Here is a 26,182-nt window from a genome sequence, read left to right on the forward strand (position 1 = left end):
GCAGCCGACAATGAGACGATTGTTGTTGATGACCCCTACGAGGCACGCATGGCTACGCTTGCGACCTCTCTTCCGGGATCTGGCCTTGCAGAGCACGTCGCCACGGCGTGGGACCTGTCCATCGGCGAGACAGCCGACGTCAATACGACCGTGGTGCTGTCTGAGGGCACGATGCCACTCACGGTCTCGGTCGACTTTGGTCTTGCCGCTGGTCGCGTCGAGATCGTCCACACCGAGGTTGCTGCGCTCGGGGCTTCGATCTCAGGCTCGGCGCTCAGTCTGGGTGCAGCAGCCTCGGCAACCACAACCGACACGGCGACATACGCGTTTGGCACCATCACCAATACCGGCGACAACGTCCTTGACGCTGGCGATAGCGTTGTGGTTCTGACCCGCGTCCGTGCTCTTGACGTCCCGGTCAACGTCGACGGCACTGCCATCAGCGCAGCTTCGACTGTTGACTTTGGCTCGTCGTCCCTCACTGCAAGCGAGTCGTTCGATGTGGTGGCCCCACTCCTCACGTTCGACCTCGCTCAGTCGATCACGACTGGTGACGCTGGCGACAATGTGACCTTCACCGTCACGGTCGACCATGCTGGTGCGTCGACGGCGGCGGCGTATGCGCTCAACGCTACGTCACTGTTCAACATCGAGTACGCCCTGTTCTCGGGCTCGGTCACCACCACCTCTGGTACTGTTGTATCTGGCAACAATGCCGGTGATGCGTCGGTCCATGTCCTCATCCCGACGTTCGATCTGGGGACTGGCCCTATCACCATCACGTACGTCGCGGCGCTGACAGACTTTGTCTCGCCGCATCAGACGACGTGGCACGCATCTGCGCTCGAGTACGACACCTCGCCTGAGGCTGCTGTTGCACGCACCCTTGCAGCAGCCGACAATGAGACGATTGTCGTTGATGACCCCTACGAGGCACGCATGGCTACGCTTGCGACCTCCCTTCCGGAATCTGGTACTGCCCAGTACGTTTCAACCAACTGGGATCTTGCTGTTGGCGAGACGGCGGACATCAACACAACTGTTGTTCTGTCCGAAGGCACTCTGCCCTTAACCGTTGACGTTACGGTAGACATCGGAGCCCTCGTCGTCGAGACCGAGGTCATGGTGGTCGGATATAGCTTGTCTGGCTCGTCGCTCTCTGCGGGTGACATTGCCACAAGCTTTGGTGCCAGCTCGGCCACCTTTGACTTCGGAACCGTGATCAACACGGGTGACAATGTGGTCGACGATGGGGACATCGTTGTAATGCGTATTCGTGTACTCATTGTTGATATAGTGGCGATCACACCTGGTAGTATGATATCCACTGTGGCAACTGCTAACTACGGCACTGGCCTTCTCGTTGCGCAAGAGACGTTCGATATGGTCCAGCCTGCGCTGCTTTACAACGTCGCTCAGGCGATCACGACTGGTGACGCTGGCGACAATGTGACCTTCACCATTACGGTCGACCACGCTGGCGCGTCGACGGCGGCGGCGTATGCGCTCAACGCTACGTCACTGTTCAACATCGAGTACGCCCTGTTCTCGGGCTCGGTCACCACCACCTCTGGTACTGTTGTATCTGGCAACAATGCCGGTGATGCGTCGGTCCATGTCCTCATCCCGACGTTCGATCTGGGGACTGGCCCTATCACCATCACGTACGTCGCGGCGCTGACAGACTTTGTCTCGCCGCATCAGACGACGTGGCACGCATCTGCGCTCGAGTACGACACCTCGCCGGAGGCTGCTGTTGCACGCACCCTTGCAGCAGCCGACAATGAGACGATTGTCGTTGATGACCCCTACGAGGCGCGTATGGCTACGTTGTCGACATCTCTCACCGAGACAGGACTTTCGCAGCACGACATGACCAACTGGGATCTTGCTGTTGGCGAGACAGCCGACGTCAACACGACCGTGGTGCTGTCTGAAGGCACAATGCCACTCACAATCTCGGTCGATTTTGGTCTCGCTGCTGGTCGCGTCGAGATCGTCCACACCGAGGTTGCTGCGCTCGGGGCTTCGATCTCAGGCTCGGCGCTCAGTCTGGGTGCAGCAGCCTCGGCAACCACAACCGACACGGCGACGTACGCGTTTGGCACCATCACCAATACCGGCGACAACGTCCTTGATGCTGGCGATAGCGTTGTGGTTCTGACCCGCGTCCGTGCTCTTGACGTCCCGGTCAACGTCGACGGCACTGCCATCAGCGCAGCCTCGACTGTTGACTTTGGCTCGTCGTCCCTCACTGCAAGCGAGTCGTTCGATGTGGTGGCCCCGCTCCTCACGTTCGACCTCGCTCAGTCGATCACGACTGGTGACGCTGGCGACAATGTGACCTTCACCGTCACGGTCGACCATGCTGGTGCGTCGACGGCGGCGGCGTATGCGCTCAACGCTACGTCACTGTTCAACATCGAGTACGCCCTGTTCTCGGGCTCGATCACCACCACCTCTGGTACTGTTGTATCTGGCAACAATGCCGGTGATGCGTCGGTCCATGTCCTCATCCCGACGTTCGATCTGGGGACTGGCCCTATCACCATCACGTACGTCGCGGCGCTGACAGACTTTGTCTCGCCGCATCAGACGACGTGGCACGCATCTGCGCTCGAGTATGGCACCTCGCCGGAGGCTGCTGTTGCACGCACCCTTGCAGCAGCCGACAATGAGACGATTGTTGTTGATGACCCCTACGAGGCACGTATGGCTACGCTTGCGACCTCCCTTCCGGAGTCTGGTACTGCAGAGCACGTCGCCACGGCGTGGGACCTGTCCATCGGCGAGACAGCCGACGTCAATACGACCGTGGTGCTGTCTGAGGGCACGATGCCACTCACGGTCTCGGTCGACTTTGGTCTCGCTGCTGGTCGCGTCGAGATCGTCCACACCGAGGTTGCTGCGCTCGGGGCTTCGATCTCAGGCTCAGTGCTCAGTCTGGGTGCAGCAGCCTCGGCAACCACAACCGACACGGCGACGTACGCTTTTGGCACCATCACCAATACCGGCGACAACGTCCTTGGCGCCGGTGACGTTGTAGTGGTTCTGACCCGCGTCCGTGCTCTTGACGTCCCGGTCAACGTCGACGCCACCGTCATCAGCGCAGCCTCGACTGTTGACTTTGGCTCGTCGTCCCTCACTGCAAGCGAGTCGTTCGATGTGGTGGCCCCACTCCTCACGTTCGACCTCGCTCAGTCGATCACGACTGGTGACGCTGGCGACAATGTGACCTTCACCGTCACGGTCGACCATGCTGGTGCGTCGACGGCGGCGGCGTATGCGCTCAACGCTACGTCACTGTTCAACATCGAGTACGCCCTGTTCTCGGGCTCGGTCACCACCACCTCTGGTACTGTTGTATCTGGCAACAATGCCGGTGATGCGTCGGTCCATGTCCTCATCCCGACGTTCGATCTGGGGACTGGCCCTATCACCATCACGTACGTCGCGGCGCTGACAGACTTTGTCTCGCCGCATCAGACGACGTGGCACGCATCTGCGCTCGAGTATGGCACCTCGCCGGAGGCTGCTGTTGCACGCACCCTTGCAGCAGCCGACAATGAGACGATTGTTGTTGATGACCCCTACGAGGCACGTATGGCTACGCTTGCGACCTCTCTTCCGGGATCTGGCCTTGCAGAGCACGTCGCCACGGCGTGGGACCTGTCCATCGGAGACGGCGGACATCAACACAACTGTTGTTCTGTCCGAAGGCACTCTGCCCTTAACCGTTGACGTTACGGTAGACATGCCGCTGGTCGCGTCGAGATCGTCCACACCGAGGTTACTGCGCTCGGGGCTTCGATCTCAGGCTCAGTGCTCAGTCTGGGTGCAGCAGCCTCGGCAACCACAACCGACACGGCGACGTACGCGTTTGGCACCATCACCAATACCGGCGACAACGTCCTTGACGCCGGTGACGTTGTAGTGGTTCTGACCCGCGTCCGTGCTCTTGACGTCCCGGTCAACATCGACGACACTGCCATCAGCGCAGCCTCGACTGTTGACTTTGGCTCAGGCACGCTTGTTGCAAGCGAGTCGTTCGATGTGGTGGCCCCACTCCTCACGTTCGACCTCGCTCAGTCGATCACGACTGGTGACGCTGGCGACAATGTAACCTTCACCATCTCAGTCGACCATGCAGAGATTTCCACTGCCGCCTCCTACCTTGTCAACATTTCTGTTGCGCTTCCGCCCACACAACTGGTTCTTGATCCTCTTTCGGTTGTTGCCTCGACTGGTCTCGTCTCCCTCACGCCGACCTCTCTCCTGGTTTCCATCCCCAGTTTCGCGCTGACCTTTGGTCGCCACACCATTGTCTACACAGCAGTCATTTCTGACGCCGCGACTCCGCTGCAGAACATCACCCATGTCGCCGTCCTCGACTACGCCTCATCAGCGCGTGGCGACCGGCGCTATACCGTCTCCGACGCCGTCTCCGTGAGCGTGGATCCTCTCGCTGCAAATGCTACCTTGGCAGTTGCTGCAACATCGGTTGCTGATGTTCGCGAACCGGTCCGGCTTGTGGGGGAGCGTGTCTTCTTCAACCTTACCGCCACGCTGCCGGAAGGCTCGATGTCATTCGCACTCGTCCTGAGCGCGTCGGACGCCGCGCCATTGATCTTTGTCGCTGCCTCGGTCTCACGCGTCGGCCACTCGTTGGCACCCACGTCTCTCCTTGCCAGTGGCGATCTTCCCACCGCGGCTTCTGACCACGATCTCCTCTTCGACTTTGGGGTAGTTACCAACATCGGCGACAACGTTGTCAACGATGATGATCGTGTCGTACTCGCCATCGAAGCCTACGTTCCCGACAACATTGCCGCTGCAAACTCTGGTGCAGGCTGGCTCAACGCAACTGCTCACTTTGGGTCTGTTGTGCGCTCGCTGCAGAACGACTTTGTTGTTGCTGACTCGCCTGCTGTCGACCTTCATGTAGCAACCAACGTGACCGCAGGTGCCGATGGTAACGATGCGGTTGCGTTTACTGTCACTGTAGACAACAACCATCCACTCGCTTCGGCGCCGCTTTTCGGCTTCAATCTCTCCATTCCTATGGACGATGGCCTGTTTGAGTACGTGCCAGGCACGTTCGCCTCATCGCTGGCTGATGTGGCCCTCGTTGCGCCAAGCCTGCCGAGTGTTCTTGTCTTTGCCACATCGCACGACACCGCTCTTGCCTACGGCTCCTCTCTCAACATCTCGTTTGTTCTTCGCCTCACTTCTTCGGTCACACCTCTTGCAAACATCAGCCGCGAGCTCCGTGCTCTCTGGACATCGGTCCCGCGCCTAGATCACCCTGCGCACCGCACCCACTCTGCCACGGTCGTCTCGCCTATTGTCCCCGTTGCGGCGCATGGTCTCGCCTTCAACCTCTCGTCGTCATCCTTTGCCGAGACATGGCCTGACTCGACGCTTGCTATTGGCGAGAACTTTGTCCTGACGGCTACCTTTGATCTGGCCGAGTCGACCACTAACCTCACCTTTGTTGTTCATGCTCCTTCCGGTGTGGCACTTCTCGGGGCCGCTGTTCGCTCCATCGGCTCGGGCGTCTTTTCGCCCGTCCTTGTTCCAGGTTCGTCGCCGTCACAGCTCTCCGACTCGACTGCTGCCTTTGTCTTTGGCCACCTCGTCGTTGCCGGCGATACCGCCGCGACGTCTATCGTAATCGATATTTTCGCTGCCGTCAATGCTGACTCAGCTGTCTTGCTGCCGGGCGCCACGGTCGTGGGCGAGATCCTTTCCGAGCAGCACGTTGCTGTCGCCCTCGATCTGACATTTGTTCAACCTCTGCTTGAGCTCTCGCCTCTGGCCTGCTCGCCTGCTGTCTATGATGCTGGTGATGTCATCACCTGCTCAGTCGACATTGCCCATGCCCTGGGCTCATCCGCACCCGCAACCAACATCACCCTCTACTCGCCCAGCATCGACACCCTTGACTTTTCACCGCATGGCGCCACTGCTCTTGATCTTGCTCTTGATCTTCCGCTCACTCTCGTCGAGGCTGTCCGCACTGTCGTCTTCTCTGCCACCGCCACCATGGCCACCTCACCCGGCCTCAACGTCTCCATTCCACTGGCGGCCAACTACTCGTCGGTGCCACTGCCCGCGCCCGCTGCCCGTATCGCAGTCGCTGATGCACCGGCCCACGTCCGCACCTTCTCGCTGGCGCCGCAACCAACGTGAGCATGCACGTCGTCGCCACCTCGATTCCACATTATGGCCTTGTTGCCCCTGGTGAGGTTGTCACCCTCCGTCTCGCCTTCAATGCGATCGAGGGCACCACCAACGCAACCGGGTTGCTTGACCTATCGCTGACGGATGCCGTGTGGCGCTCAGCGTTGCCCTTTGCCGCCTCGTCGGCCGTGGCCCATGCTCCATACGCCACTGTAGGCATCGCTTCGTCGGCCCTGAGCCTCGGCTCGATTATCAGCAACACTGCGGACAACTTTGTCTCGTTTGCCTCAGACGGTGCGGGATGGGACCTCGCATTCCAACTAGTCGACGCGCCGGCGCTTGCTAACGGCACGCTCCTCACTCTGTCTGGTGCGCTCTCTGATGACGCTGGCCTAGTGGCACCGTCACCGGTTGCCCTCTCATGGACTGTTGCCCGAGCCACCATCGCTTCCTCGCTCGCAGCTAACGCTACGGTGATCGATGCCGGTGACGTCATCACCTACACCCTCAGCATCGCGCACCTTGCAGGCTCGATCACTCCTGCCTACATAGCGTTTGCCGACCAAGCCCCGCAGCACACCAAGCTGCTTGACGGCTCCCTCGCAGCTGGCTGGACTGGCGGCCCGCCCGGATCCGTCGTGTTTGGACCCGCTTTGGCCTGGTCTGCCACCCTACCGCCGGGCTCGGTCCTTACCATCTCGTACTCGGTCATCGCTCTCTCATCGCTCCCGCCGCACACTACCGTCACCAACTCGGATGTGCTCACTTGGGCCTCAGCCCCGTTGTCGGTGCCACTTGCTGTGCGTGGGGAAGAGGCCCTCGTCTCCAACTCGGTCGCCGTTGAATCTTCTGTCCCGGGCCTCCCATTGGTGACTCCCACTGCCTCAGCATCGCCTCTTTCCGCGCTGGACACTCAGCTGGCTGTTGGCGAGTTGGTCAACGTCTCTGTTGCGGTCACACTTCCAGAAGGCTCGCACAACCTCTCCATCGCCATCAACACCACCGACTCGATTCTCACCATCGAGTCGCTTTCTCTGTTCTCCGTCGGGTCCTCGCTCTTGCTGCCGTCGCCGCTCTCTGCTGGCTGGCACATCTCCTTGCCGCCGAGCACCTTTGCCAAGTCGCTTGACCTGTCTACCACCATCAACGAGCCCGACAATGTCGCTAGTTCTGGTGACGTAGTCGAGCTCATTTTGGGACTGCGTCCGACAGGGCCGCTTGCTGTTGCTCACCTACCTGTTGCGCTTGGTGTGCGGCTTATCTATCCGCAGTTGGCTCATCCCGTTGTTGAACACACGTGGATGCTCGTGGAGCCGTCGCTTACGGTCAACATTACCCGTGACGTTGCTGTTGTCGATCACGGCTCGCGGCTAGTTGCCCGTGTTTGTGGCGGGCAGACGGCCTCGGCCTCGACTCCAGCGCCGAATTTCATTGTGCATCTTGGCCACGGGCCTGAATTAGCCTTTGTGAGCATCATGCCGATGTCGGCAGCCGCTGCCGCCACTCTCGCGACGACTCGAAGCACTACTGGTAGCTTGCATCTCCAGTTGGGCCATGTCGACGTCGGTGTACAACTCTGCTTTGACGTCGCCTTTGACGTCACCGCCGCCGTCGTTGATGTGACTAACGTCACTATCGTCGCCAACGTGTCATGTCTCTCGCTGCCTCTGCCGCACCCGACTGCCCGGACCTATCAGGCTCCCACGGTCTCCGCCACTGCAGTGGCGCCGCGGCCGTGGGCCTTTGATATCCAGCTCATCTCCGAGCTGCCGGACACTACCGACACAGCATCGCCTGGTGGTTTGTACACCATGGCGCTCGGCGAGCGCGGCGTACTTCGCATCACCGTTGGCCTGAAGGACGTCGCTGCACCAATTGTTGTCAACGGTAGCATCGGTGCGACACTCCCGATTGTGGCCACTTCGGTTGCCCGCGTCGGGTCCGAGATCGCAGCGCCTGGCCTCGCCTCTCTGCCAAGCCCTAGTCTCGCCAATGGTACGTGGGTGTGGCACGTTGACCTGGGTACGGCGCGTGGTGGCCGCTCCTCGGCCTCCTTCTCGCCATCCTCGTCACTCGATCTTGACCTCGAGTTTGTCATGCCAATCGATCTTCCATCGCGCTGCCTGCCTTTCAACATATCCCTCTCGTTTGGAGTCGCTTCGGGTGCAACGCTCGATTTGGGTGTGGTCATCTGCGCTGCCGCGCCAGAGGTCGCGCTAGCGGTTGTTTCGGTGGAACCATCCCTGCTGAGTCGGGCCCGGTCGCTTGCCGAGGCACCTTTCCGTGTCGATGGCGCCGACAACGTGGCGTGGGACATTGTCCTCTCCACCTCGCTAGGCCCGGCGTATGGCCAGCTGGTAGTCACCGTCCCAGCCGACCTTGACTCGATCACCTTTGCCTCGGACACCCCTGCTGTGCTCTCTGCCACTGGCCTGGTCCCGGCAACCGAACGAGCGCAAACTTGGAGCGTAGCCACCAACGCGTCGCTCAGCTCGGGACAGGAGGTGCGCCTTCGTGTGAGTGCCGTTGTTGCGCCGACCGTCGCCCACCTGAAGCTTCTTGTGGTCAACGCCACCTTTGAGCAACGGTCACTGCCGCTCGGATCGGAGCAGCCCGCGGTCGGTGCAAACGTAGCATTGCTCGAGGCAAGAGCCGCCATCCGGGTAGCTGCTGCACTGCAGCTCGACCTATCTCTAGTGGCGACATCTGATCCACGCTCCACGAGCGCGCTGCTCAACGCCTCGATTCCCGATCTGGTGGTTGGCGAGAGCTTCGTGGCTCGCGTGCGGATCGTGACCATGGAGGGCTCCAACGGGTTTGAGCTCGTTCTCTCGCAGCTCTTCGCCCCGTCGCCTTTCCCGGGTGCCACCCTTGGCCTCCACAACGTCACCATGATTTCTGTGGGAGCATCGCACATCGGCGCTGCGCTCGATTCGTTTGTCGCTACCACGCGTGCAGACGCTTCCAGCATCGTTGTCGTGTACGCGCCATCGGGCGAACCCGCGCCTCTAGTTAACGTTGCCGACAACGTCATCGACGCTGGTGACATCATTGAGCTCGAGGTCTCGGGTAGAATGAGCCTGCCGCCTGACGAAAGGTCAGAAGTCGCGCCAGGAGTGACTATGCTCCTCGCCGAGATGTCCGGTCACAATCTGACGGCGCAGCTGCAGTTTGACGTTCTGGCCGAGTCTGCAGTTCGCGCCACGCCGGTTGCCCGCACACCGCGGTCATACTGGTTCATTCTTGTTGCGGCAGTTGTCCTCTTTCTCACGCTCTGCTGCCTCTGCTGTCTCTGGATGGTGTGCCTCGACTCTGAGGATCGTGATAGCAAGGTGCTCGTGGTGGAGCCGGGCTCGGGCACGGCTGTGCCAGGCATGATTGTGCAATCGCCGTCGCACGTAGAAGGACCGGCCATGGCAACGTATGTCACACCGCCAATGGCAAGGACAGCATCGACCGAGTGGCAGCCCGACGGCAGCCCCGGCGCCCCCGACCGCTTCCATGCCAAGAGGCCGACGCCACTGCGGGTGGCCAAGCTGCATGTGGCAGCGCCCGATGTCCAGCAGGCCAGCATGCTCCCGGGCGGCATCCCTCTGCCATCGCCAGCCGAAAGCATTAGCTCCTCCGGTCGGGTGTCGCCGTGCCTCATGCCGCTTCGTACGCCGGACGGGACGACCAAGGCCTTTGATCCGCTGGCAGGCGGGCTGACGGCTCTGCCGGCATTCCCGGCTTCGATGCGGGCAGCTGCGTCGCTCTCGACGTCGTCGTCATCGCTGTCAGACCAGTCTGACTTTGAGTCTGCGTCGTCGATGCCATCGGGCGGGACGAGTCGCTCTGCTGCCGCCGGCTGGTCGCAGACGTCGCGACAAGCAAGCGCGACGTCATCAGAGCTGTCGTTCCGTAGCCGACTGGAGCGGGTCGACGAGCTCATTGACACTGCGTCGACGTCGACGTATGATGGCGACATCGGACTGGACGTTCAGAGCTTGACGTCGGCGACTCCGGCAGCAGTGGCCGCCCTTCGCGGCAGGGCTGGACTGGCTGGCATCAGCACGTCGTCGGTAGCGTCGGTGTCATCGGTTGGGTCCCGTGGGCTTCGACGATCGTCGCTCTCGGTTCGCAAGTTTGAAGTTGCCGCATCATCGCGGTCATCTGGCATGACCGGCTCGACCTCGAGCTCGTCAACGTCGGGCCTCTCGACCGGCTCACTGTCGGGGAGCGAACCAGCCTCGCCGCGGCCCGCCAGTGCTATTCAGGCACGGGCTCTGGCGGCACTGGCCGGCCCGTCGCCGGCGTCGCGCGGCGAGCTGAGTCTAGGCATCAGCGGGCCGCGACGACGGCCAGTGAGTACACCAGCGTTCCCGTCAAGCGTGGGCCGTCGAGACGATCCGCTGTCGGCGCTTGTGAGCAGCCCTGTGGCAGAAAAGGAGTAAACTACTGCTGTCCAGTACGCCTTTTACTTTAGCAGAGCGATCACGATGGAAGCAGCGCCTCGCGCGGCGGCCAAGCCGAGTTGAGCATGCGATGCTGCTTGGCGTCGACCCAGAGCTTCATGGCGACGAGGAGGAAGGAGCGATCGGCACGAAAGGCGGCGTCGAGCTTGGCCTTGGACGAGACCCTGGCCTTGATAAGCGGCTGCAGAACAACGTTGATCTTGGCGTGCATCCACGGCTTGGTCACAAACGACGGGTCTGCGGTAAAGTGTGGCGCAAGCTTGGCCATGGTCTTGGGATACATGGTGCCGTCAAGCATGGCGAGGGCAATGTAGCGGTAGAGGTCGGGATTGTCGGGATGGGCGGCGACGACAAGAGGGAGAGGCCACGAGTGCGGGCCGAACGAGCCGCGGCGGTAGGCCATGACGGCGTCGGCGCTAGCATCGTAGAACGGGGCCGGCTGCTCGAGCGGAGAGCCGAGGGTGACGAGCGGCCGGGCGAGGAGGACGAGCCATTGCGGATCGAGGACCGTGACGCCGCGCATAAAGGTGCGCGAGGTAGTAAAAATCTCTTGGAAAGTGATCCACTCGGGCAACTTGTCGATGAGCGCCGCGTTCTTGGCCGCCTGGGAGCCGCGACCCTTAGCAGCCTTGGACTGACGGGCGCGGAGCTGCGGCGAGAGGAGCGACGAGGGATGGAGGTAGGCCACAATCTGCTCGCCCGAGTCCGGGAGCGAGACCAGATACCCGCCACGAGCGTACGACGGATGTCCAGGACAGCGGTAGGCCACGTTGTCGAGAAGGCCTGCGGTGACAGCCTGGGCGAGGGCACGGAGAGTGGCACGCGACGGCGGCGGCACTTCGGCCAGCGAGGCGGCGAGTTCGAAAGCGGCGCCCGAGCCAAGCGCAGCGCGTGGTCCGCGCGGCGCAGACGCATCGACCGGCGCCTCGGGCGCCATCATGGCGTTGGCAATCGAGGTCAGCTGGCGCCGGAGGGCGGCCACCTCTTTCATGGCCTTGTACATGAGCCCATACTTGTCGCAGAACTCGGGCGTGCAGCCAGAAAACTCAAAGCCACCGACGGCCTTGAGCAGGGCAAAGAGATCAGAGTCGACGTCAAAGAACGCAAGCTGGGCAGCGAGCGACGGGGTACCAACCGCCGACTTGTTACCCGACTCGCCGGCAGCCGCAGCCAAAGTCTTCAGCTCGATCTCTTTGGTAGCGGCCGCCGATGGCGCGGCTTCATCGTTTCCGTCGTCCGAGTCCGAGTCGACCTTGGCGTCCGCATCGGCGTTGACGTCCGAGTCTGTGGCGCGCTTGAACGGCGAGTTGACCGAGATGGCGGCGACGAGGGCGATGGCGTGCGGAAGGAGCTCGGGTGTCCAGGCCATAGTGAGCATCTTGGCGTAGCGCGGCGCGACTGGGAACGAGACAAGAGTGCGGCCGAGCGGAGTGATGCGCTCGTTGTCCGGGTGGAGGGCGCCAAGACGGACGAGGTGGGCAATGGCGGCGGCAACGGCATTGGCTGACGGCGGCGAGGGGAAGGGAAAGTTGATGACCTTGTCGATGCGCATGGCCTTCATCTGCAGGACCATGCCGTCGATGGGCATGCGGGTAATTTCAGGCGACGAGAACTGCGAAAAGTGGTTGTTGAAGACCGCGGACGAGTAGAGCCGGTAGCAGTGGCCCGGACCCGTGCGGCCGGCGCGCCCGGCGCGCTGGTCGGCGTTGGCCTTGGAAATCCAGTCGATCTCAAAGGTCGAGAGGCCCGACGATTGGTAGTAGACCCGCTGCTTGGCGAGCCCGCAGTCGACCACGTACTTGACCGACGGAATAGTGAGTGAGGTCTCGGCTACGTTGGTTGAGACCACAATGAGCCGGGTGCCCTCGGGCACCGGCTCAAAGACCTTCATCTGCGCAGACGTCGGCATGCGCGAGTAGAGGCCGAGGACCCGGGCCGGGCCGGTCTCAGCCCGGATCTTGATGGCCGAACGGAGCTCGGCGACGAGCCGCTTAATGTCGGCCTCACCGGTGAGAAAGACAAGGATGGCGCCCGACGGAAGCGAGTCGTGAATCTTGAGCACCTTGGTCTTGGCCGCGCCGACGTGGTCGGCAAGCGGTGTCCGCTTGTTAAAGTGGATGGTGACTGGAAACTGCCGGGCCTGGACGTTGACCACTGGCGGCGGAACCGGGAACAGCAGCTGGTTCTCGGTAAAGTCGGTGACCCGGAGTGTGGCCGACATGATGATGAGCTTGAGCGGAAAGGCCGGAAGCTTGAGCTTGGGGTACTTTTCAGGCGCGGCCCGGATGCGTACAATGCGCGAGAGCAGGCCGATGAGAATGTCGGTGTTGAGCCCCCGCTCGTGCGCCTCGTCGAGTACAATGGCCGAGTACTTGGCGAGCGCAAAGTCGGCTTGGATCTCGCGGAGGAGGACACCGTCGGTCATAAACTTGATGGCCGTCGTCGGCGTTGCGTTCGCCTCGTACCGGACCTGGAACCCAACACCCGCACCGAACGGGACGTTGAGCTCGTCGGCGACACGTTTGGCCATCGCCATGGCCGCCACACGCCGCGGCTCGGTGACCCCAATGATGCCCGGCTTGTCGCTGCCTGGATCGCCGTAGCCAGCCTCGTAGAGGAACTGCGGGACCTGGGTCGTCTTGCCAGACCCGGTCTCACCGCATACGATGATAGTCGGGGAAGCCGTCACTGCCTCCATGATGGTGTGCTCTTCTGCGACAACTGGCAGCTTGGACCGGACCTCCTGGATCTCGGGCCGGCGCGAGACACGGCGGACGTACGTGGTCTGCGCCGGCATCGCCGGGCCCTCGGGCATCCCGCACGCCTCCAGTGTGCTCTCGAGCGTCGGTGCGCTCGATAGCTTGTAGCCGACAGGGAGCTTCGACGTCGGTGCGGCATCGGAACCAGTCCCAGAGCCAGTCCCGGAGCCAGACGCTTCATCCATGTCGACCACCCCCGATGCCTCCTCGCTGGCGGACGCCTCATCGGCAGACGCCTCGCCGGCAGACGCCTCTCCCACCGACTCGCCATCGCCCGAGCTCGACTCGGACGACTGGGCGACGTCGACCTGGGTCACGCCCGTCGACCACGAAAAGCTAAACCCGGCCTTGTTGACACCCTTGACAGACGAGATCTTGCGCGGCTGCGAAGGCTTCTTGGTTGCTGCTCCGGCAGCCATGCCGGTCACGCTGGCGTCTTCGGCAAAGGCCGGCGCAGCCTCAAAGGCCGAGACTGGCGCCGGCTTGGGCTCATTCTGAGCCTGAGCCTGAGCCTGAGCCTGAGCCTGAGCCTGAGCCTGAGCCTGAGCCTTCTTCGCCTTGGCCTTGGCCTTGGCCTTGGCCTTGGCAAGCGGCTTGGTCGGCGTCTTGCCAGCCGATGGGGCGGTGAAGAACGCCGCCAGATCCATGCCAGGGCCGTTGTCATAGTCAAACTCGTCGCCGCTCCCATCGCCACCGCTCGACTCATCATCGCTGGCTGGGCCAAAATGCTCAGCCGGAGTAGTCGGCGTGTCAACAGGTGAGACCTCACGCTCGACGTAGAGGCGGGCCTTGGCGGCGGTGGCAGCGTCGAGAATGCCGGCGCGTTCGCGCTTGATGGCATCGCTCAGGCGGGCCCTGGCCGACTTTGAAGAGCCACGAGCATGAGATGGAACCATAAGATCCAAGGCTTCGGCTGGAGCAGCCACCTCTGCCAGCTTTGCCAGCAGGCGCTCTCTGCGACGGATCTTCCTCCGCTTCTTGGCATCGTGGACCTTGCGGCGCACCTCCGAGTCGCGCAGCTCATGCTCTGCCGTCTCGACACGAAACAGAGCCTTTGCAGCCGCCTTCTCCTTCGCCTTCTCCTTCCTCCTCTTCCGTGCAGTCAGCGACTCCTCCTTCTGCCGCTCTCCAGCCATTGGCTCGCTCAGCTGGTCAGCCCCAACACGTCCCGCTTCAGGATCCAAAAGATGGCCACTCCCATCCGCCGACCCGGAGGGAACCGAGTGACTGGGCATGGCCATGGACTTGGACTTGGACTTGGACTTCTTGGACTTGGACTTGGACTTGGACTTGGACTTGGACTTCTTCTGTGGCCGTGTATCGTCAGAACTGGATCCTCCCCCGGCAGGGGCGGTGGGGAGCGTCCCCGTTCGCGTCCGCTTACGCTTGCGCTTGGGTTTGTAGCCGAGCATGAGACGAGTGATAATAGCCGAATTCAATCCATTGCCGAACCACCATCAACATTGCCCACGCAGGGGAAAAGGGGGGAGGGGGGGAGAGGGAATACATGTTGTTTGATCAGAGAGGCAAAGCCAGCGTGCCCCATCAACTACAACTGCGTCTACAAACATCAAAAGCCTGCCTGCAACCATGCGCCGAGCTCGTCCCTCGCAACGACTGGGCAAGAGCGCAGGCCTCTACAATCACTACAGCTTGCGAAGCTCGAGGAAGCCTTCGCCAGGCGCCTCGCCCTTGTATGAGAGGGCGATGCGGGCGTTGGCAGGAAGCGAGAGAAAGTCGATGAGGGTGAGACCCGTGACGTTACCTGACGGGTGGTCGTCGATGGCGGCAAGACGGCCAGACGAGTGGTGGATGACGTACGATGACGAGTTGACGGCAGAAAGCACCGGCTCACCATTGACCAGCAGCTGGATGGAGGGCTTGGCGGCGGAAAAGAATCCGGCCGAGACCTGGTAGAGGCCTGGAAGAGTGGCCACGAGATTGACCTTGTCCTTGCCCCACACGAACACGTCAGGCGCCGAGTTGAGGATCTGCACGTTCCACGGAATGCCGTGTCCTCCCTTGGTCTTGCCGGACTTCCACAACCAGCGGCCGACCATGAGCTCGGCCGAAAGCGCCTCCAGGACGCGGCCCTGCTCCGAATCGATGCGCGCCACGTCGGCCAGCGGCGCTTTGGCCGCCAGCTCATTGGTCACGCTCGCCAGCGCGCGGTTGACGTCGTCAACCGATGCCTTGGCGTCGGTCAGTGTGATGACGTCCTGCAGCGACGCCTTGAGTTGCAGCTCGTGCTTGAGCTCGTCCAAATCGCGTGTGGTCGCTGGCCGGCCGGCCGCGCCTGACGCACTGTCAGCCGGGCCAAACAGCCGCGCCTCGAGCTCGGCCAGCTCGCGCGCGTCGGCCTTGCCCGCCAGCAGCGAGGCCACGTCCTTAACATTGGCCTTACTTGCGAGCGCCACATCGAGCTCGGCCCGCAGCTCGCGGCCCGAGGTCTCCAGCGCTTCGTCCATGACCGACATCGTCGCCGCCGTCTGCTCACGGATGGCGGCGACGACGTTTGACTCGAGCGAGTCGACCGTCAGCCGCAAGTTGGTGTCCATTGTCGACGCATCGACCTTGGTGTTGATCACCCCGGTCATGTTCATCAGTTCGCGGTTGATGGCCTCGTTCATGTTGACAACCGCGTCGTCAAACTTGGAGATCTCCACCTTGGACTCAAGCTCGGCAATCGTGGCTTCGCGGAGCCGCTCCATCTTCTCCAGCACGTCGTCAACGTCGCGCTTGTGCGCCTTGGTCGCCAGCTGCGCCGCCAAGTGTGACCGCAGCTCCTCGAGCTCGTGCGCCCGCGCTGCCGCAGCCTCGCCGCCCGCAGACTCGACCGCCTTGGTCATCGTCGTCGTCAGCGCGTCCGAGAGCTGGGCGTTGGAAATCTTGCCGGCAAGCGCCGAGTTGAGCTCGACCGAGAGCGAGTTGATCTCGGCCCGGAGCTCGGCCACTGTCCGCCCGAGTGTGTTGTTCAGCTGCAGCTCTGAGACCCGAGCCGCAAGCTTGTTCTGCATCTCGTGCTTGTCGTTGAGCACGTCGCGCTTAAGCGCGTTGAGGTCTGCCGCCGGAGCGAGCGTCGTCACCACATCCTGCGTGTGTGCAATGTCGTGCTCCATCGCCGCCAGCTTGCCCTCCAGATCAGCGGCCGATGGCCGGCCGTACAGCTCCTTGGTAAACGCCGCGTTGAGCTCAGCAATGCGTGCCTCGAGGAGCTCAGCAACCGCCTCTGGCGTGGCCTTCTTCTCTAGCGCAGCATTGACAAGATCGACGTCGGCCTTCTTGGCCAGCACCGTGTTGACGTCGGCAATCGACGCCTTGCTTGCCAGCTGCTCCTCCACCGCCGCCGCATTGGCCTTAAGCTGCAGCGCCGCCGCTACCGCATCCTTGTTTGCCTTGAGGTTGAGCGACTCGTTGACGTCCACAATGTTGGCCTTGAGGTCCAGCAGCGACTGCAGGTCCGAGATGTGGACCTTCTTGTCGAGCTCGGCCACCACATCGCGGGCGTCAGCCTTAGTCCCCAGCTCTGACGACAGGTTCTCAATTGACCGAGCCACTTGCTCCAGCAGTGCGTTGACGTCTGCCACAGACGCCTTGGTCTCGATCACCCGCGTTGCCTTCTGCACATCGCCTAGCGACGCCTTCTCCGCCAGGCCGAGAAGCATCTCCTCGCGGTTGGCCTTGCGCTCCAGGACCAGTGCCATCTCTTCGGCGTTGGCCTTCCGCCTCAGTTGCTCTTCCACCAGCCGCACGTCGGCCTTGGCGTCCAGCACATGGATGACCTCGGAGAACTGGTCCGCCACTTCAGAAAGGTCGGCCTTGCGATCGAGCATGGCCACCACCTCAGAGGCCTCGGCCTTGGAGTCCAGCACCCTAACGACGCCCCCCATCACCGCCCCATAAAGTTCGTTCCTCATGAGTGCCACTTCCTCTCTCCTGCTATGCTCCTCCCTGCTCCTCCCGCCCCGCCCCGCTCTCCATAACCGCGCCTGCGACTTTGGCGCCCTTTTCCTGACTTTGGCGGTGATCAAGGCAGCGATCGCCACGGCACGGCAGGCCGTGCCTTCGCCGCAACTTGGACAAGACCAGGGCAGTCAGATGAGAATGGACGTACTTGTTGAGCTCTGTAAGACGACGGTTGATGCCGTGAATGTCTGTGGCGTTTGCTTTCTGGGCGAGGAGGCCCTGCATCTCCCCACGCGACGCCTTTTGCTCCAGCATGCGCTCCAGGCGGGAGATGGCCTCGGCCTGTGCAGCCAGGGTATGCTCTTGGGCATGGACCTTCTCGGTGAGGTACTTGAAGGTAAAGCGCACAACCTCTTGGATGTTGCGCCATTCGTTGAGTCCATTCGCCATGTCCTCCACCACGACACTCCCCGACATCGTCCCTCGGTAGTGTTGCAGCGACAAGTGCCTCCGTGTCTCGGCCGGCAGGTTGGCGCCAAAGCCAGAAGAATGCCGTCCGTCCACCCGCCTGTCGAAGACGAGCACAAGCCGCCCGCCAACCGCGCGCGCGCACGCTAACCCGACCATCTGATCAAGACCATCAACTCCAGCCAAAAGCCATCCATGCCGACAACTCTGGCAGGCGGTCGATCAGGCCACTTCTCACCAAGACCATGACGATTCGTCCAAGCCGTCGTCGTCAATCAGTGCTTGAGGCTGCCCTGCGCTGCGCGGGGGGGAGGGGGGGGGGGGGGGGGGGTATCCTCAGCCGTAACACCTTCTCTTCTTCCTCTCCTCCTTCCCATCTTCCCATCTCCCCCTCTCAACGATCCGACGACGCATCCTCGTCTACGGTGAACATGGCTGCGAACGAGATCAAGACGATGCCCTTCACCGCATGGCTCCACTAACCGTCACTTGATGCCATTCCTATCATTCGTATCGGCATGTAGTGGTTTGGATAAGTAGAGCAACCATCTCCATCAAGATGCCCGCCCACCCATCACCCATGCCATACCCCCCCATCCCCACCCCTCCACCCCCGTTACCGCCTGGCCCCCGCCCCTTATCCTCACAAACTAGGCAATAGCAAAATGATGGGAAAGAGTACGTACGAGGGCAAGTGAGTGAAAGGCAGCCAGTCATGACACCGCTGTCTCGCTTCCCCTCGCATCACCACGCCACTCCACGCCAACCAAGACAACCAAGAGGGAGACAGCCTCATCCAGACGACTTTTCATGTCGTCTACCACAAGATCCAAGCGAGAGGTACGTTCTTCCCTTCCCCATCCCCCTCCCTCCCTCCCCTCCTTCCCTCCCCCACTCCCATCCCCTACGGAACCCCTCCCCTCAAGGTCTCGGTCACCCGCTTTACCGTTGTTCGTTCCAACGCATTGTCGCATCCAACGGCTGCCACCGCCACAGGCCAACGCCCCCCACCCCCCCCCCACCCCCACCACCACCACCACCACCACCACCACCACCACCACCACCACCACCATGGCAACTGACGGTATGGAGAACCTGTTGGCGGTGGAACACACGCAATGACTTACCCTTTCTCTCTATGTGTGTGTATATGTGTGTGTGTGTGTGTGTGTCTGCTGGCCTTGGCTGGCGCGCTTGGAATGGTGGACGGACGGTCGGACGTGACGTGCTGGACGGACGGACGGACGGGCTTGATGTGTCGTGCTGGACGTGTATGTGTATATATGCCTCGCCGCTTGGACAAACCCTGTACAAATCCTGTGCTTGTTGTCATCGTCCTGCTTGTCGTCGTCATCGTCCTGCTTGTCGTCGTCATCGTCCTGCTTGTCGTCGTCATCGTCCTGCTTCTTGCTGCCAACTTATCGTCATCATTGTGGTGGATGTGGTTGATGGCGGGGCTGTAGGCTACCGAGCCAGCTTGTCGATCTGCGGTGGAGCTCAAACGGCAACGCACTCTAGCTCATCATTCTGCAACTACTCCGCCTCCAGCGGTGATTGTCCACCACCCTTCCACTGGTAGTGGGCTTCCCTCGTCAGCATCGGCCTCGGTCTCGGCATTAGCATCGCCATCGTCGGCTGCGACTCGTTCGGAGACTCTCGCATCGGCATCAGCTTCTGCCGTGGTGGCCATGGCCACGGAATCGCATGTGCCAGTGCCGTCGACGCGAACCGCTCTCTTGCCAGAGCTCAACGCATCACCCTCGCCCTCGCCCTCGAGTCCACCTCGTGAGCAACTCGCAGATCCTCCAGTTGTCCCGCCGTCTCCGCCTGGAAAGAGCACCCCGTGTCCGCGCCCGGCAGGCCGCCTCGACTCAATCATCGCGTCGGCACCGCGGAGAAAGTCAAAGGCCGAGACTGGACGCTCGTCATCGTCCTATCATGAATCGTCATCGGGAAGCACCTCCGTAGGCGGCGTCTCGTTCTCCTCGCTCTTTTCGCCCGTCCTGCAGCTCTTCTCTCACTCTGAGCTGCCGTCGGACCCGTTTGACTCGGCCATGTTTGCCCACGACGACGATCTCATGTCTCTGGCATCATCATCAGCCGCCTCGTCGGCTACCTCGTCGGCTGCCTCGTCGACTACTGTCTCGCCTGCTGTCTCCCGGCTGGGCGTCGCGCCGCCGTCGATCCGCCGCTGGGGCGGCTCGCCCTCGCGCGCACAACCTCGCATTGGCTTCTCCATTAGCCAGGCCTCGGGCTTGTCGCCAGTCCGGCGCTCGGAGTCCTCATCATCCAACTCGCTCTTTGCCCGCTACCTCGAGGCGTCGGACCCGTCGTCGTCGCTTCTCGCCTTCGACGGCCTCGATGGCCTCGACGGCCTCGACGGCCTCGACGACGATGTCGCTGACTCGAGCTCGCTGTCACGACCGCCGCTCGGCACCAATGTGCCAGGGCGGAGCCCCTTCGCCACCGCTGTGGTCGATCGCCCAGTCCCATCGCCGCCGCCGCCACCGCCGCTTGACGCCTACCCGCTGCCTGCGGCCGACGAGAATGAGAGCCCGTCGTCGCTGGCCCCGCCATCGCATGAGGTCGAGCCTGCCTCGGACGAGATCGACCCATACGTGTTCATTTACAACTTGCCCGCCCTCCCGCCGCGGTCCATCGGCGGCCCGTTTGTCCTCCCTCCCAAGGCGGCCGACGACAACCGCATCACCCTCGTTCTTGACCTCGACGAGACCCTTGTCCACTGCACCATGGAGCCGGTCTCATCTCCCGACATGGTCTTCCCCATCTATTCGGAAGGCCGCACCTTCTCTGTCTATATGCGCAAGCGCCCGCACTTTGAGGCTTTCCTGGCCACCGTGTCTCAACTCTTCGAGGTTGTTGTCTTTACCGCCTCGCAGGAAGTCTACGCCTCGGCGCTTCTCGACCTCCTTGACCCTGATCACGTTCTCATTGACCACCGGGTCTACCGTGAGTCGTGCGCCAACATCGGCGGCAACTACATCAAGGACCTCACTGTCCTTGGCCGCGACCTTGCCCGCGTTGCACTCATCGACAATTCGCCGCAGGCTTACGGCTACCAGCTTGACAACGGCATCCCCATCCGCTCTTGGTACGACGACAAGACCGACACCGGCCTTATCCAACTCTTGCCGTTCCTTCGCTCGCTGGCCACAGTCGACGACGTCCGGCCCATCATCCGTGCCGCCTTTCAGTCGGCTGCCGTTGTCTCACGCCGCGGTCGCAAGCATCAGGCTTTCTCCAAGATCTTCTGAGCGATAAACACGGACTTGTAACTGTGTTTGCTACCCGCAACCGAGCCAGCTCCCTGCTCTCATCACATCCCCCTCCTCCCTCCGCCCCCCGTACCCCGCCTGCCCCGCTCTCCCGGAGTCTGCTCTCGGTACAAGTCTGCCCATCATGGACTTTGGTCGATCGGGCGGGACAACTGCGTCTGCTCTCGGTGCCAGTCTGCCCATCATGGACTTTGGTCGATCGGGCGGACAACTGCGTCTGCTCTCGGTACCAGTCTGCCCATCATGGACTTTGGTCGATCGGGCGGGACAACTGCGTCTGCTCTCGGTACCAGTCTGCCCATCATGGACTTTGGTCGATCGGGCGGGACAACTGCGTCTGCTCTCGGTGGTACCAGTCTGCCCATCATGGACTTTGGTCGATCGGGCGGGACAACTGCGTCTGCTCTCGGTGGTGCCAGTCTGCCCATCATGGACTTTGGTCGATCGGGCGGGACAACTGCGTCTGCTCGGTACCAGTCTGCCCATCATGGACTTTGGTCGATCGGGCGGGACAACTGCGTCTGCTCGGTACCAGTCTGCCCATCATGGACTTAGGTCGATCGGGCGGGACAACTGCGTCTGCTCTCGGTACCAGTCTGCCCATCATGGACTTTGGTCGATCGGGCGGGACAACTGCGTCTGCTCTCGGTACCAGTCTGCCCATCATGGACTTTGGTCGATCGGGCGGGACAACTGCGTCTGCTCTCGGTGGTACCAGTCTGCCCATCATGGACTTTGGTCGATCGGGCGGGACAACTGCGTCTGCTCTCGGTACCAGTCTGCCCATCATGGACTTTGGTCGATCGGGCGGGACAACTGCGTCTGCTCGGTACCAGTCTGCCCATCATGGACTTTGGTTGATCGGGCGGGACAGCTGCGTCTGCTCTCGGTACCAGTCTGCCCATCATGGACTTTGGTCGATCGGGCGGGACAACTGCGTCTGCTCTCGGTGGTACCAGTCTGCCCATCATGGACTTTGGTCGATCGGGCGGGACAACTGCGTCTGCTCTCGGTGGTGCCAGTCTGCCCATCATGGACTTTGGTCGATCGGGCGGGACAACTGCGTCTGCTCTCGGTGGTGCCAGTCTGCCCATCATGGACTTTGGTCGATCGGGCGGGACAACTGCGTCTGCTCTCGGTACCAGTCTGCCCATCATGGACTTTGGTCGATCGGGCGGGACAGCTGCGTCTGTGGCCACTCCACCCCCCTCCCCCGCCAGAGACCGAGACCGGAGACCACCTCACCTCACCCCCCCCCCAAAGCAAGTGAGGGGTGGGCAGGGATTTGGAGGCAATGCTACGACGACCAAGCTCTGCACCACATAGAGTGAGAAGAGGGCATGAAGGAGGGCAAGGCGGTGGTCAGGCTGGTGCGGCGGCTGGTCAGAGCGGTGGTGGCCACGGCAACAGAGCCAACAAGGACAGCAATCATGGCAAGGGAAGTAGACATGGCAAGGGAAGCAGACTAGATGGGGATGGACCAGAAAGGGCATGGGCACGACCGGGGACTGGCCTTGCCACCCACAGCGAGGGAAGCGATCAAGGCCGGAGAGAACACCACCAGACAGAGGCGGTGGACGACTATGGGCGGGTGCTGCGTCCGGCTTCCATGGCCAACGCCAACACACACTTGTATGCTCCACGACCACCACCACCACGTCCGGCTACTGCTGGATCTCGGCGTATTCGTCCGGTCGAACCGTTGCTCTCGTCGCATTCAGGGTATCATGGCTTAACGGTGCGATCGGGCGGCTCACCTCGTCCGGCTTCGGCTCATCCGCGCTCTCAGCGCTTGGCTACTGCTCCGCTACCGCTCAATGTCGAGCGGAGTATCGATGTTCTGGTCCCGTCTCCTCCGCATGGTCGTCCAGCTTCCCGGTCGGTCCTGCGTGTCGTCCCGGATCCAGCCCTTGCTGTTGAAGGCGAGCAACTAGCGGTGGCCGGTGACCAGCTTGAGCCGCGGACTGCTGCTGACGAGCTTGCAGACTTTGCTCTGACCTCCGAGGCTTCAGCTGCGCTGGCTGCCACCTATCCGCGGCTGGCTAGCTCACTCCCAACCCCGTCGCCGCGGGCCGGAGCGTCTCTGGTGCGGTCGCTGCGATCGCCGGCTGCGGCGCCGGACTCGGGCTCGACTCTGGCCGCCACAGGCTCGCTACCGCGCGGCGCGGGCTGGGCCGCCCCGCGCGATGTCCGCGGCATCTGGCAGACACTCTACCAACAGTATCTTGGCGAGGAGCTGGACATCGAGCTGGCGAGGACTCAGTCACCCTCGCAGCCGCACCCGTCGTCTGCAAGCCGCCGCAGTCCCGAGTCAGCTGGCGATACTCCGCCGCTCATGCCGCGCGCAGCAGCCAAACCGCCGCGGCACTCATCGAAGCGGGTTACGGTGTCGATTGCGGTCGACACGGCAGACTTGCTTGGCTCCGACGACGGCTGGTCATCATCTCCGCCTTTGATGCACCATGACCTTGCCATCCCCCACCGACCGCGCACCTCACACACCCGCCGGCGCCCACCGCCAAGCCTGACACTGTTCAACAACGATCGCAGCTCAAGAGAAACTACGCCCACGCCGCCACACTCGCGTCGTCGGGCGAAAAGCACCAGCACCGGTCGGCGGGCGTCTCGCAAGAGAACCGGATTGCGCTCCCACTCTAAGAAGACCCGAACTAAGAAGGCCAGCCGCTCCCGCAAGCGGTCGCGCCGTGCACGCCCGGCCTCGGCTTCTGCGCACACTCGACCGACCCGTGCGGAGCGCCGGCGCGAGCGAGACCTCCACGCGCGGCCGTGGCGCCACAACGCTGCGCTACCGCGCCCCACCTCGGCCTTATCCTCATCAGGCCCGATACCTGCAACCCCGCCGCAGCGGCCTGCCACGGCCGCCGGAGGCATGAGCATACGCAAGGCTGCTGCGCTGAGTCGGACCTCGAAAATGGCCGACTCAAGCACCTCTCGCCTCAATGATTCGGTCACGCTCGCCCAGTTCAGAATGGCTATCGACAAGGAGGCGTTGCCAACGGCACGCGCGGTGGCAACAGCGCGGACAGCGTCGCTAGCCGCCGGCGAAGTTGCTCAACTCCAGTTTCTGGAGCGAGTGACCCATATGGCGGCCATCGCTGGATCGCCCGGTGCGCGGACGATTGCGGATCGACTGAGCAGGAAGCGGGATGCCATACCGCATGTCGAGGTTGCAAAATCGTTTGATGACGAGAACCCGCTTTTCTCCGAGACTATGCCAGCTTTCCGCAATGTTACCATGTTTGCCGGCAACGCGCCCGACACGCAGGCCAAGGATGGCGACAACAGCGGAAGCAATGACGGCGCCGACGTTAACCTTTCGGCATCAGCAGAGCTGGAAGGCGTGCTGAGTCGCACCAGCTCGAGCAGCTGGCGGCGACGGAGTCGGGTTGATTCCGGCTCGCACAAAGAACGTGCTTTGTCGGTCCGTTTCGAGACCGAAGCCTTTGGTCCGCGGGCGCATCATGAGGCCGCAGTGTACTTTGACGTCCTGCGCAAGCGCAAGCAGGAAGAGGAGCGGGCTACGGCGTACAAACGATCGATGTCGGCGCGAATCCGGTTCGAGAAGGAGCGGCGCGAGCGGCAGAAGGCTGAGAAAGAGGCGCGCCGCCGCGCCCGCGAGGAGCGGATGCGCCGCGAGAAGCTCGCCCGCGAGATGACTAGCACTATCGAGGTCGAGCTCCAGGCGGCGGTCATTGCTCGCAACGAAGTCCGCAAGCGCAAGGCCAAGGCTAAGTTCAAGCAAGTCCTCGCGCACTGGTGCATGGACCACGCCACGGTTGTTCGCCAGAATATGGTCCGGGCCGAGCGACCTCGCGAGGCTGAGCTCCGCGCGGCCGAGCGGCGCAAGCGAGCCGAGGAGCAGGCCAAGACCCGGTCGCGGGTCATCCAGCGCAAACGTGCCGAGATGGAAGTAGTCCGCGCCCGCGCCCTCGAGGCCAAGCGGCGCAAGCAAGAGGAGGCTGCCCGCGAGGCCGCCCGGCGCGCCTTTGACCTCAAGGTCAAGTCAATGCGCCGCGCAGTGTTTTTTGAGCTTGAGGAGCGTGCCGTCGCTCGCCGCGAGGCCGAGCGCGCCGCCGCCGAAGAGGCGAAGCGCCTCGCGGCCTTTGACGCCTTTCTCTCACGCCAGCAGCAGGCTGCCGCCGCCGTAGAAAAGCTTCGCTCAAAGCTGCAGACCAATCCGCAGCTGGCTGAGCTCGAGGCCCACCGGCCGGCAACGACTGAGGAGCGGCTGGAAGCCGTGCTCACCCGGATCGTCGCCACATCGGAGGCGCTGGCCGATGCCTCTGGGGGCAGCAAGCCGCACTCATAGCTGCACCTTCAACCAACAATGTCGACGTGGAGTCGCACGGGCTCGTCGCCCTCTGCAGCCAGCGGCAAGACCCGGCCGTGGAGGTCACGACGAGCGGCACGGGCGAGGGCCGGCGAGGCCAGTGTGGCAAAGTAGACGTTGTGGTGCGGACGGCGGACAGAGTCGCGGCGGGCAAAAAGTGAACCAGGCTCATCGCGATGAGCCAAGAAGGGATAGTCTTTGAGCAGCTCCATAACAGCGGCAGCATTGGCCAAATGCGGCGGGAGAAAGCGGAGGGCGAGCATGTGCGCGCCGTACTCGCCGAGATGGCCAGCCAGCTTGCGATAGCTGGCCGTCCGCGAATCAGCAGTCTCTGGCCCAGCCGGGGCGACAATGACATCACGCATATGCATGCCATGTTTGATGCGACCCCCCAGCGGCGATCGAGCCTGTGCAGCAGCAACCACCTCCTCTGCATGGTCATCCGACTCGTAGCCGGCAAAGAACGAGCCCGTGGGGAGCAGGACGGGGTCTCGTGCCGGGAGCAGAACCGAGGGAGAAGGTGCCGAGGGAGCCAGAGCAGCGAGAAAGGCCACAACGTCGTCAGAGGATGCAGTAAAGGGTACATGCATGAGGTGGACTGTCCGACTTGCGGTGTAAAGCCCACGAATACCCAGCCCAGCACACCGCAGCATAGTCGGAGTGAGGGGTAGGGGGGTAGGGGGTAGGGGGGGGAGGTTGGGTGGAGTGCGAGGGGGAAGGGGATCAACCGAGGTGAGGGGTGAGGTGGGGGGGGGGGGGGGGGTA

The 26,182-nt window shown here is 62.5% G+C and overlaps 7 protein-coding genes across 7 annotated transcripts in view; 4 read left to right on the top strand and 3 right to left on the bottom strand.

The window, feature by feature from the left end:
- AMSG_11683 (uncharacterized protein) overlaps positions 1–6,192 on the top strand; it is a gene marked incomplete at both ends in the record, with an annotated part of 17,720 nt that extends 11,528 nt beyond the window's left edge. The window contains 2 exons of the mRNA XM_013905768.1: positions 5–3,671; positions 3,753–6,192. Of these exons, the coding sequence (XP_013761222.1) occupies positions 5–3,671; positions 3,753–6,192 (6,107 nt within the window). The remainder of the gene's footprint in view (positions 1–4; positions 3,672–3,752) is intronic.
- Positions 6,193–6,194: 2 nt separating this feature from the next.
- AMSG_11684 (uncharacterized protein) lies at positions 6,195–10,616 on the top strand (the record flags this gene model as incomplete). The annotated part of the gene is made up of 1 exon (XM_013905769.1): positions 6,195–10,616. One exon carries the CDS (start codon positions 6,195–6,197, stop codon positions 10,614–10,616), a length of 4,422 nt encoding a protein of 1,473 aa, XP_013761223.1.
- Positions 10,617–10,621: 5 nt separating this feature from the next.
- On the bottom strand, positions 10,622–14,808 carry AMSG_02022 (DEAH box polypeptide 37; the record flags this gene model as incomplete). Its single annotated transcript, XM_013905600.1, has 1 exon — positions 10,622–14,808. The coding sequence occupies one exon, from the start codon at positions 14,806–14,808 to the stop codon at positions 10,657–10,659; it is 4,152 nt and encodes a 1,383-aa protein (XP_013761054.1). The 3' UTR covers positions 10,622–10,656.
- Positions 14,809–15,042: 234 nt separating this feature from the next.
- AMSG_02023 (uncharacterized protein) lies at positions 15,043–17,793 on the bottom strand (the record flags this gene model as incomplete). Its single annotated transcript, XM_013905601.1, has 2 exons — positions 17,511–17,793; positions 15,043–17,269 (listed from the first exon to the last, which is right to left on the bottom strand). The coding sequence occupies exons 1-2, from the start codon at positions 17,777–17,779 to the stop codon at positions 15,043–15,045; spliced, it is 2,496 nt and encodes an 831-aa protein (XP_013761055.1). The 5' UTR covers positions 17,780–17,793.
- Positions 17,794–18,526: 733 nt separating this feature from the next.
- On the top strand, positions 18,527–21,045 carry AMSG_02024 (uncharacterized protein; the record flags this gene model as incomplete). Its single annotated transcript, XM_013905602.1, has 2 exons — positions 18,527–18,610; positions 19,234–21,045. The coding sequence occupies exons 1-2, from the start codon at positions 18,581–18,583 to the stop codon at positions 21,043–21,045; spliced, it is 1,842 nt and encodes a 613-aa protein (XP_013761056.1). The 5' UTR covers positions 18,527–18,580.
- Positions 21,046–22,901: 1,856 nt separating this feature from the next.
- On the top strand, positions 22,902–25,396 carry AMSG_02025 (uncharacterized protein; the record flags this gene model as incomplete). The annotated part of the gene is made up of 3 exons (XM_013905603.1): positions 22,902–22,944; positions 22,974–23,502; positions 23,674–25,396. 3 exons carry the CDS (start codon positions 22,902–22,904, stop codon positions 25,394–25,396), a joined length of 2,295 nt encoding a protein of 764 aa, XP_013761057.1.
- An 8-nt stretch (positions 25,397–25,404) lies between these two features.
- AMSG_02026 (uncharacterized protein) lies at positions 25,405–25,782 on the bottom strand (the record flags this gene model as incomplete). Its single annotated transcript, XM_013905604.1, has 1 exon — positions 25,405–25,782. The coding sequence occupies one exon, from the start codon at positions 25,780–25,782 to the stop codon at positions 25,405–25,407; it is 378 nt and encodes a 125-aa protein (XP_013761058.1).
- Between the last annotated feature and the right edge of the window lie 400 nt (positions 25,783–26,182).

This window comes from Thecamonas trahens, assembly GCF_000142905.1.
Source record: "Thecamonas trahens ATCC 50062 unplaced genomic scaffold supercont1.8, whole genome shotgun sequence".
In the NCBI taxonomy this organism is placed as follows: Eukaryota; order Apusomonadida; family Apusomonadidae; genus Thecamonas; species Thecamonas trahens.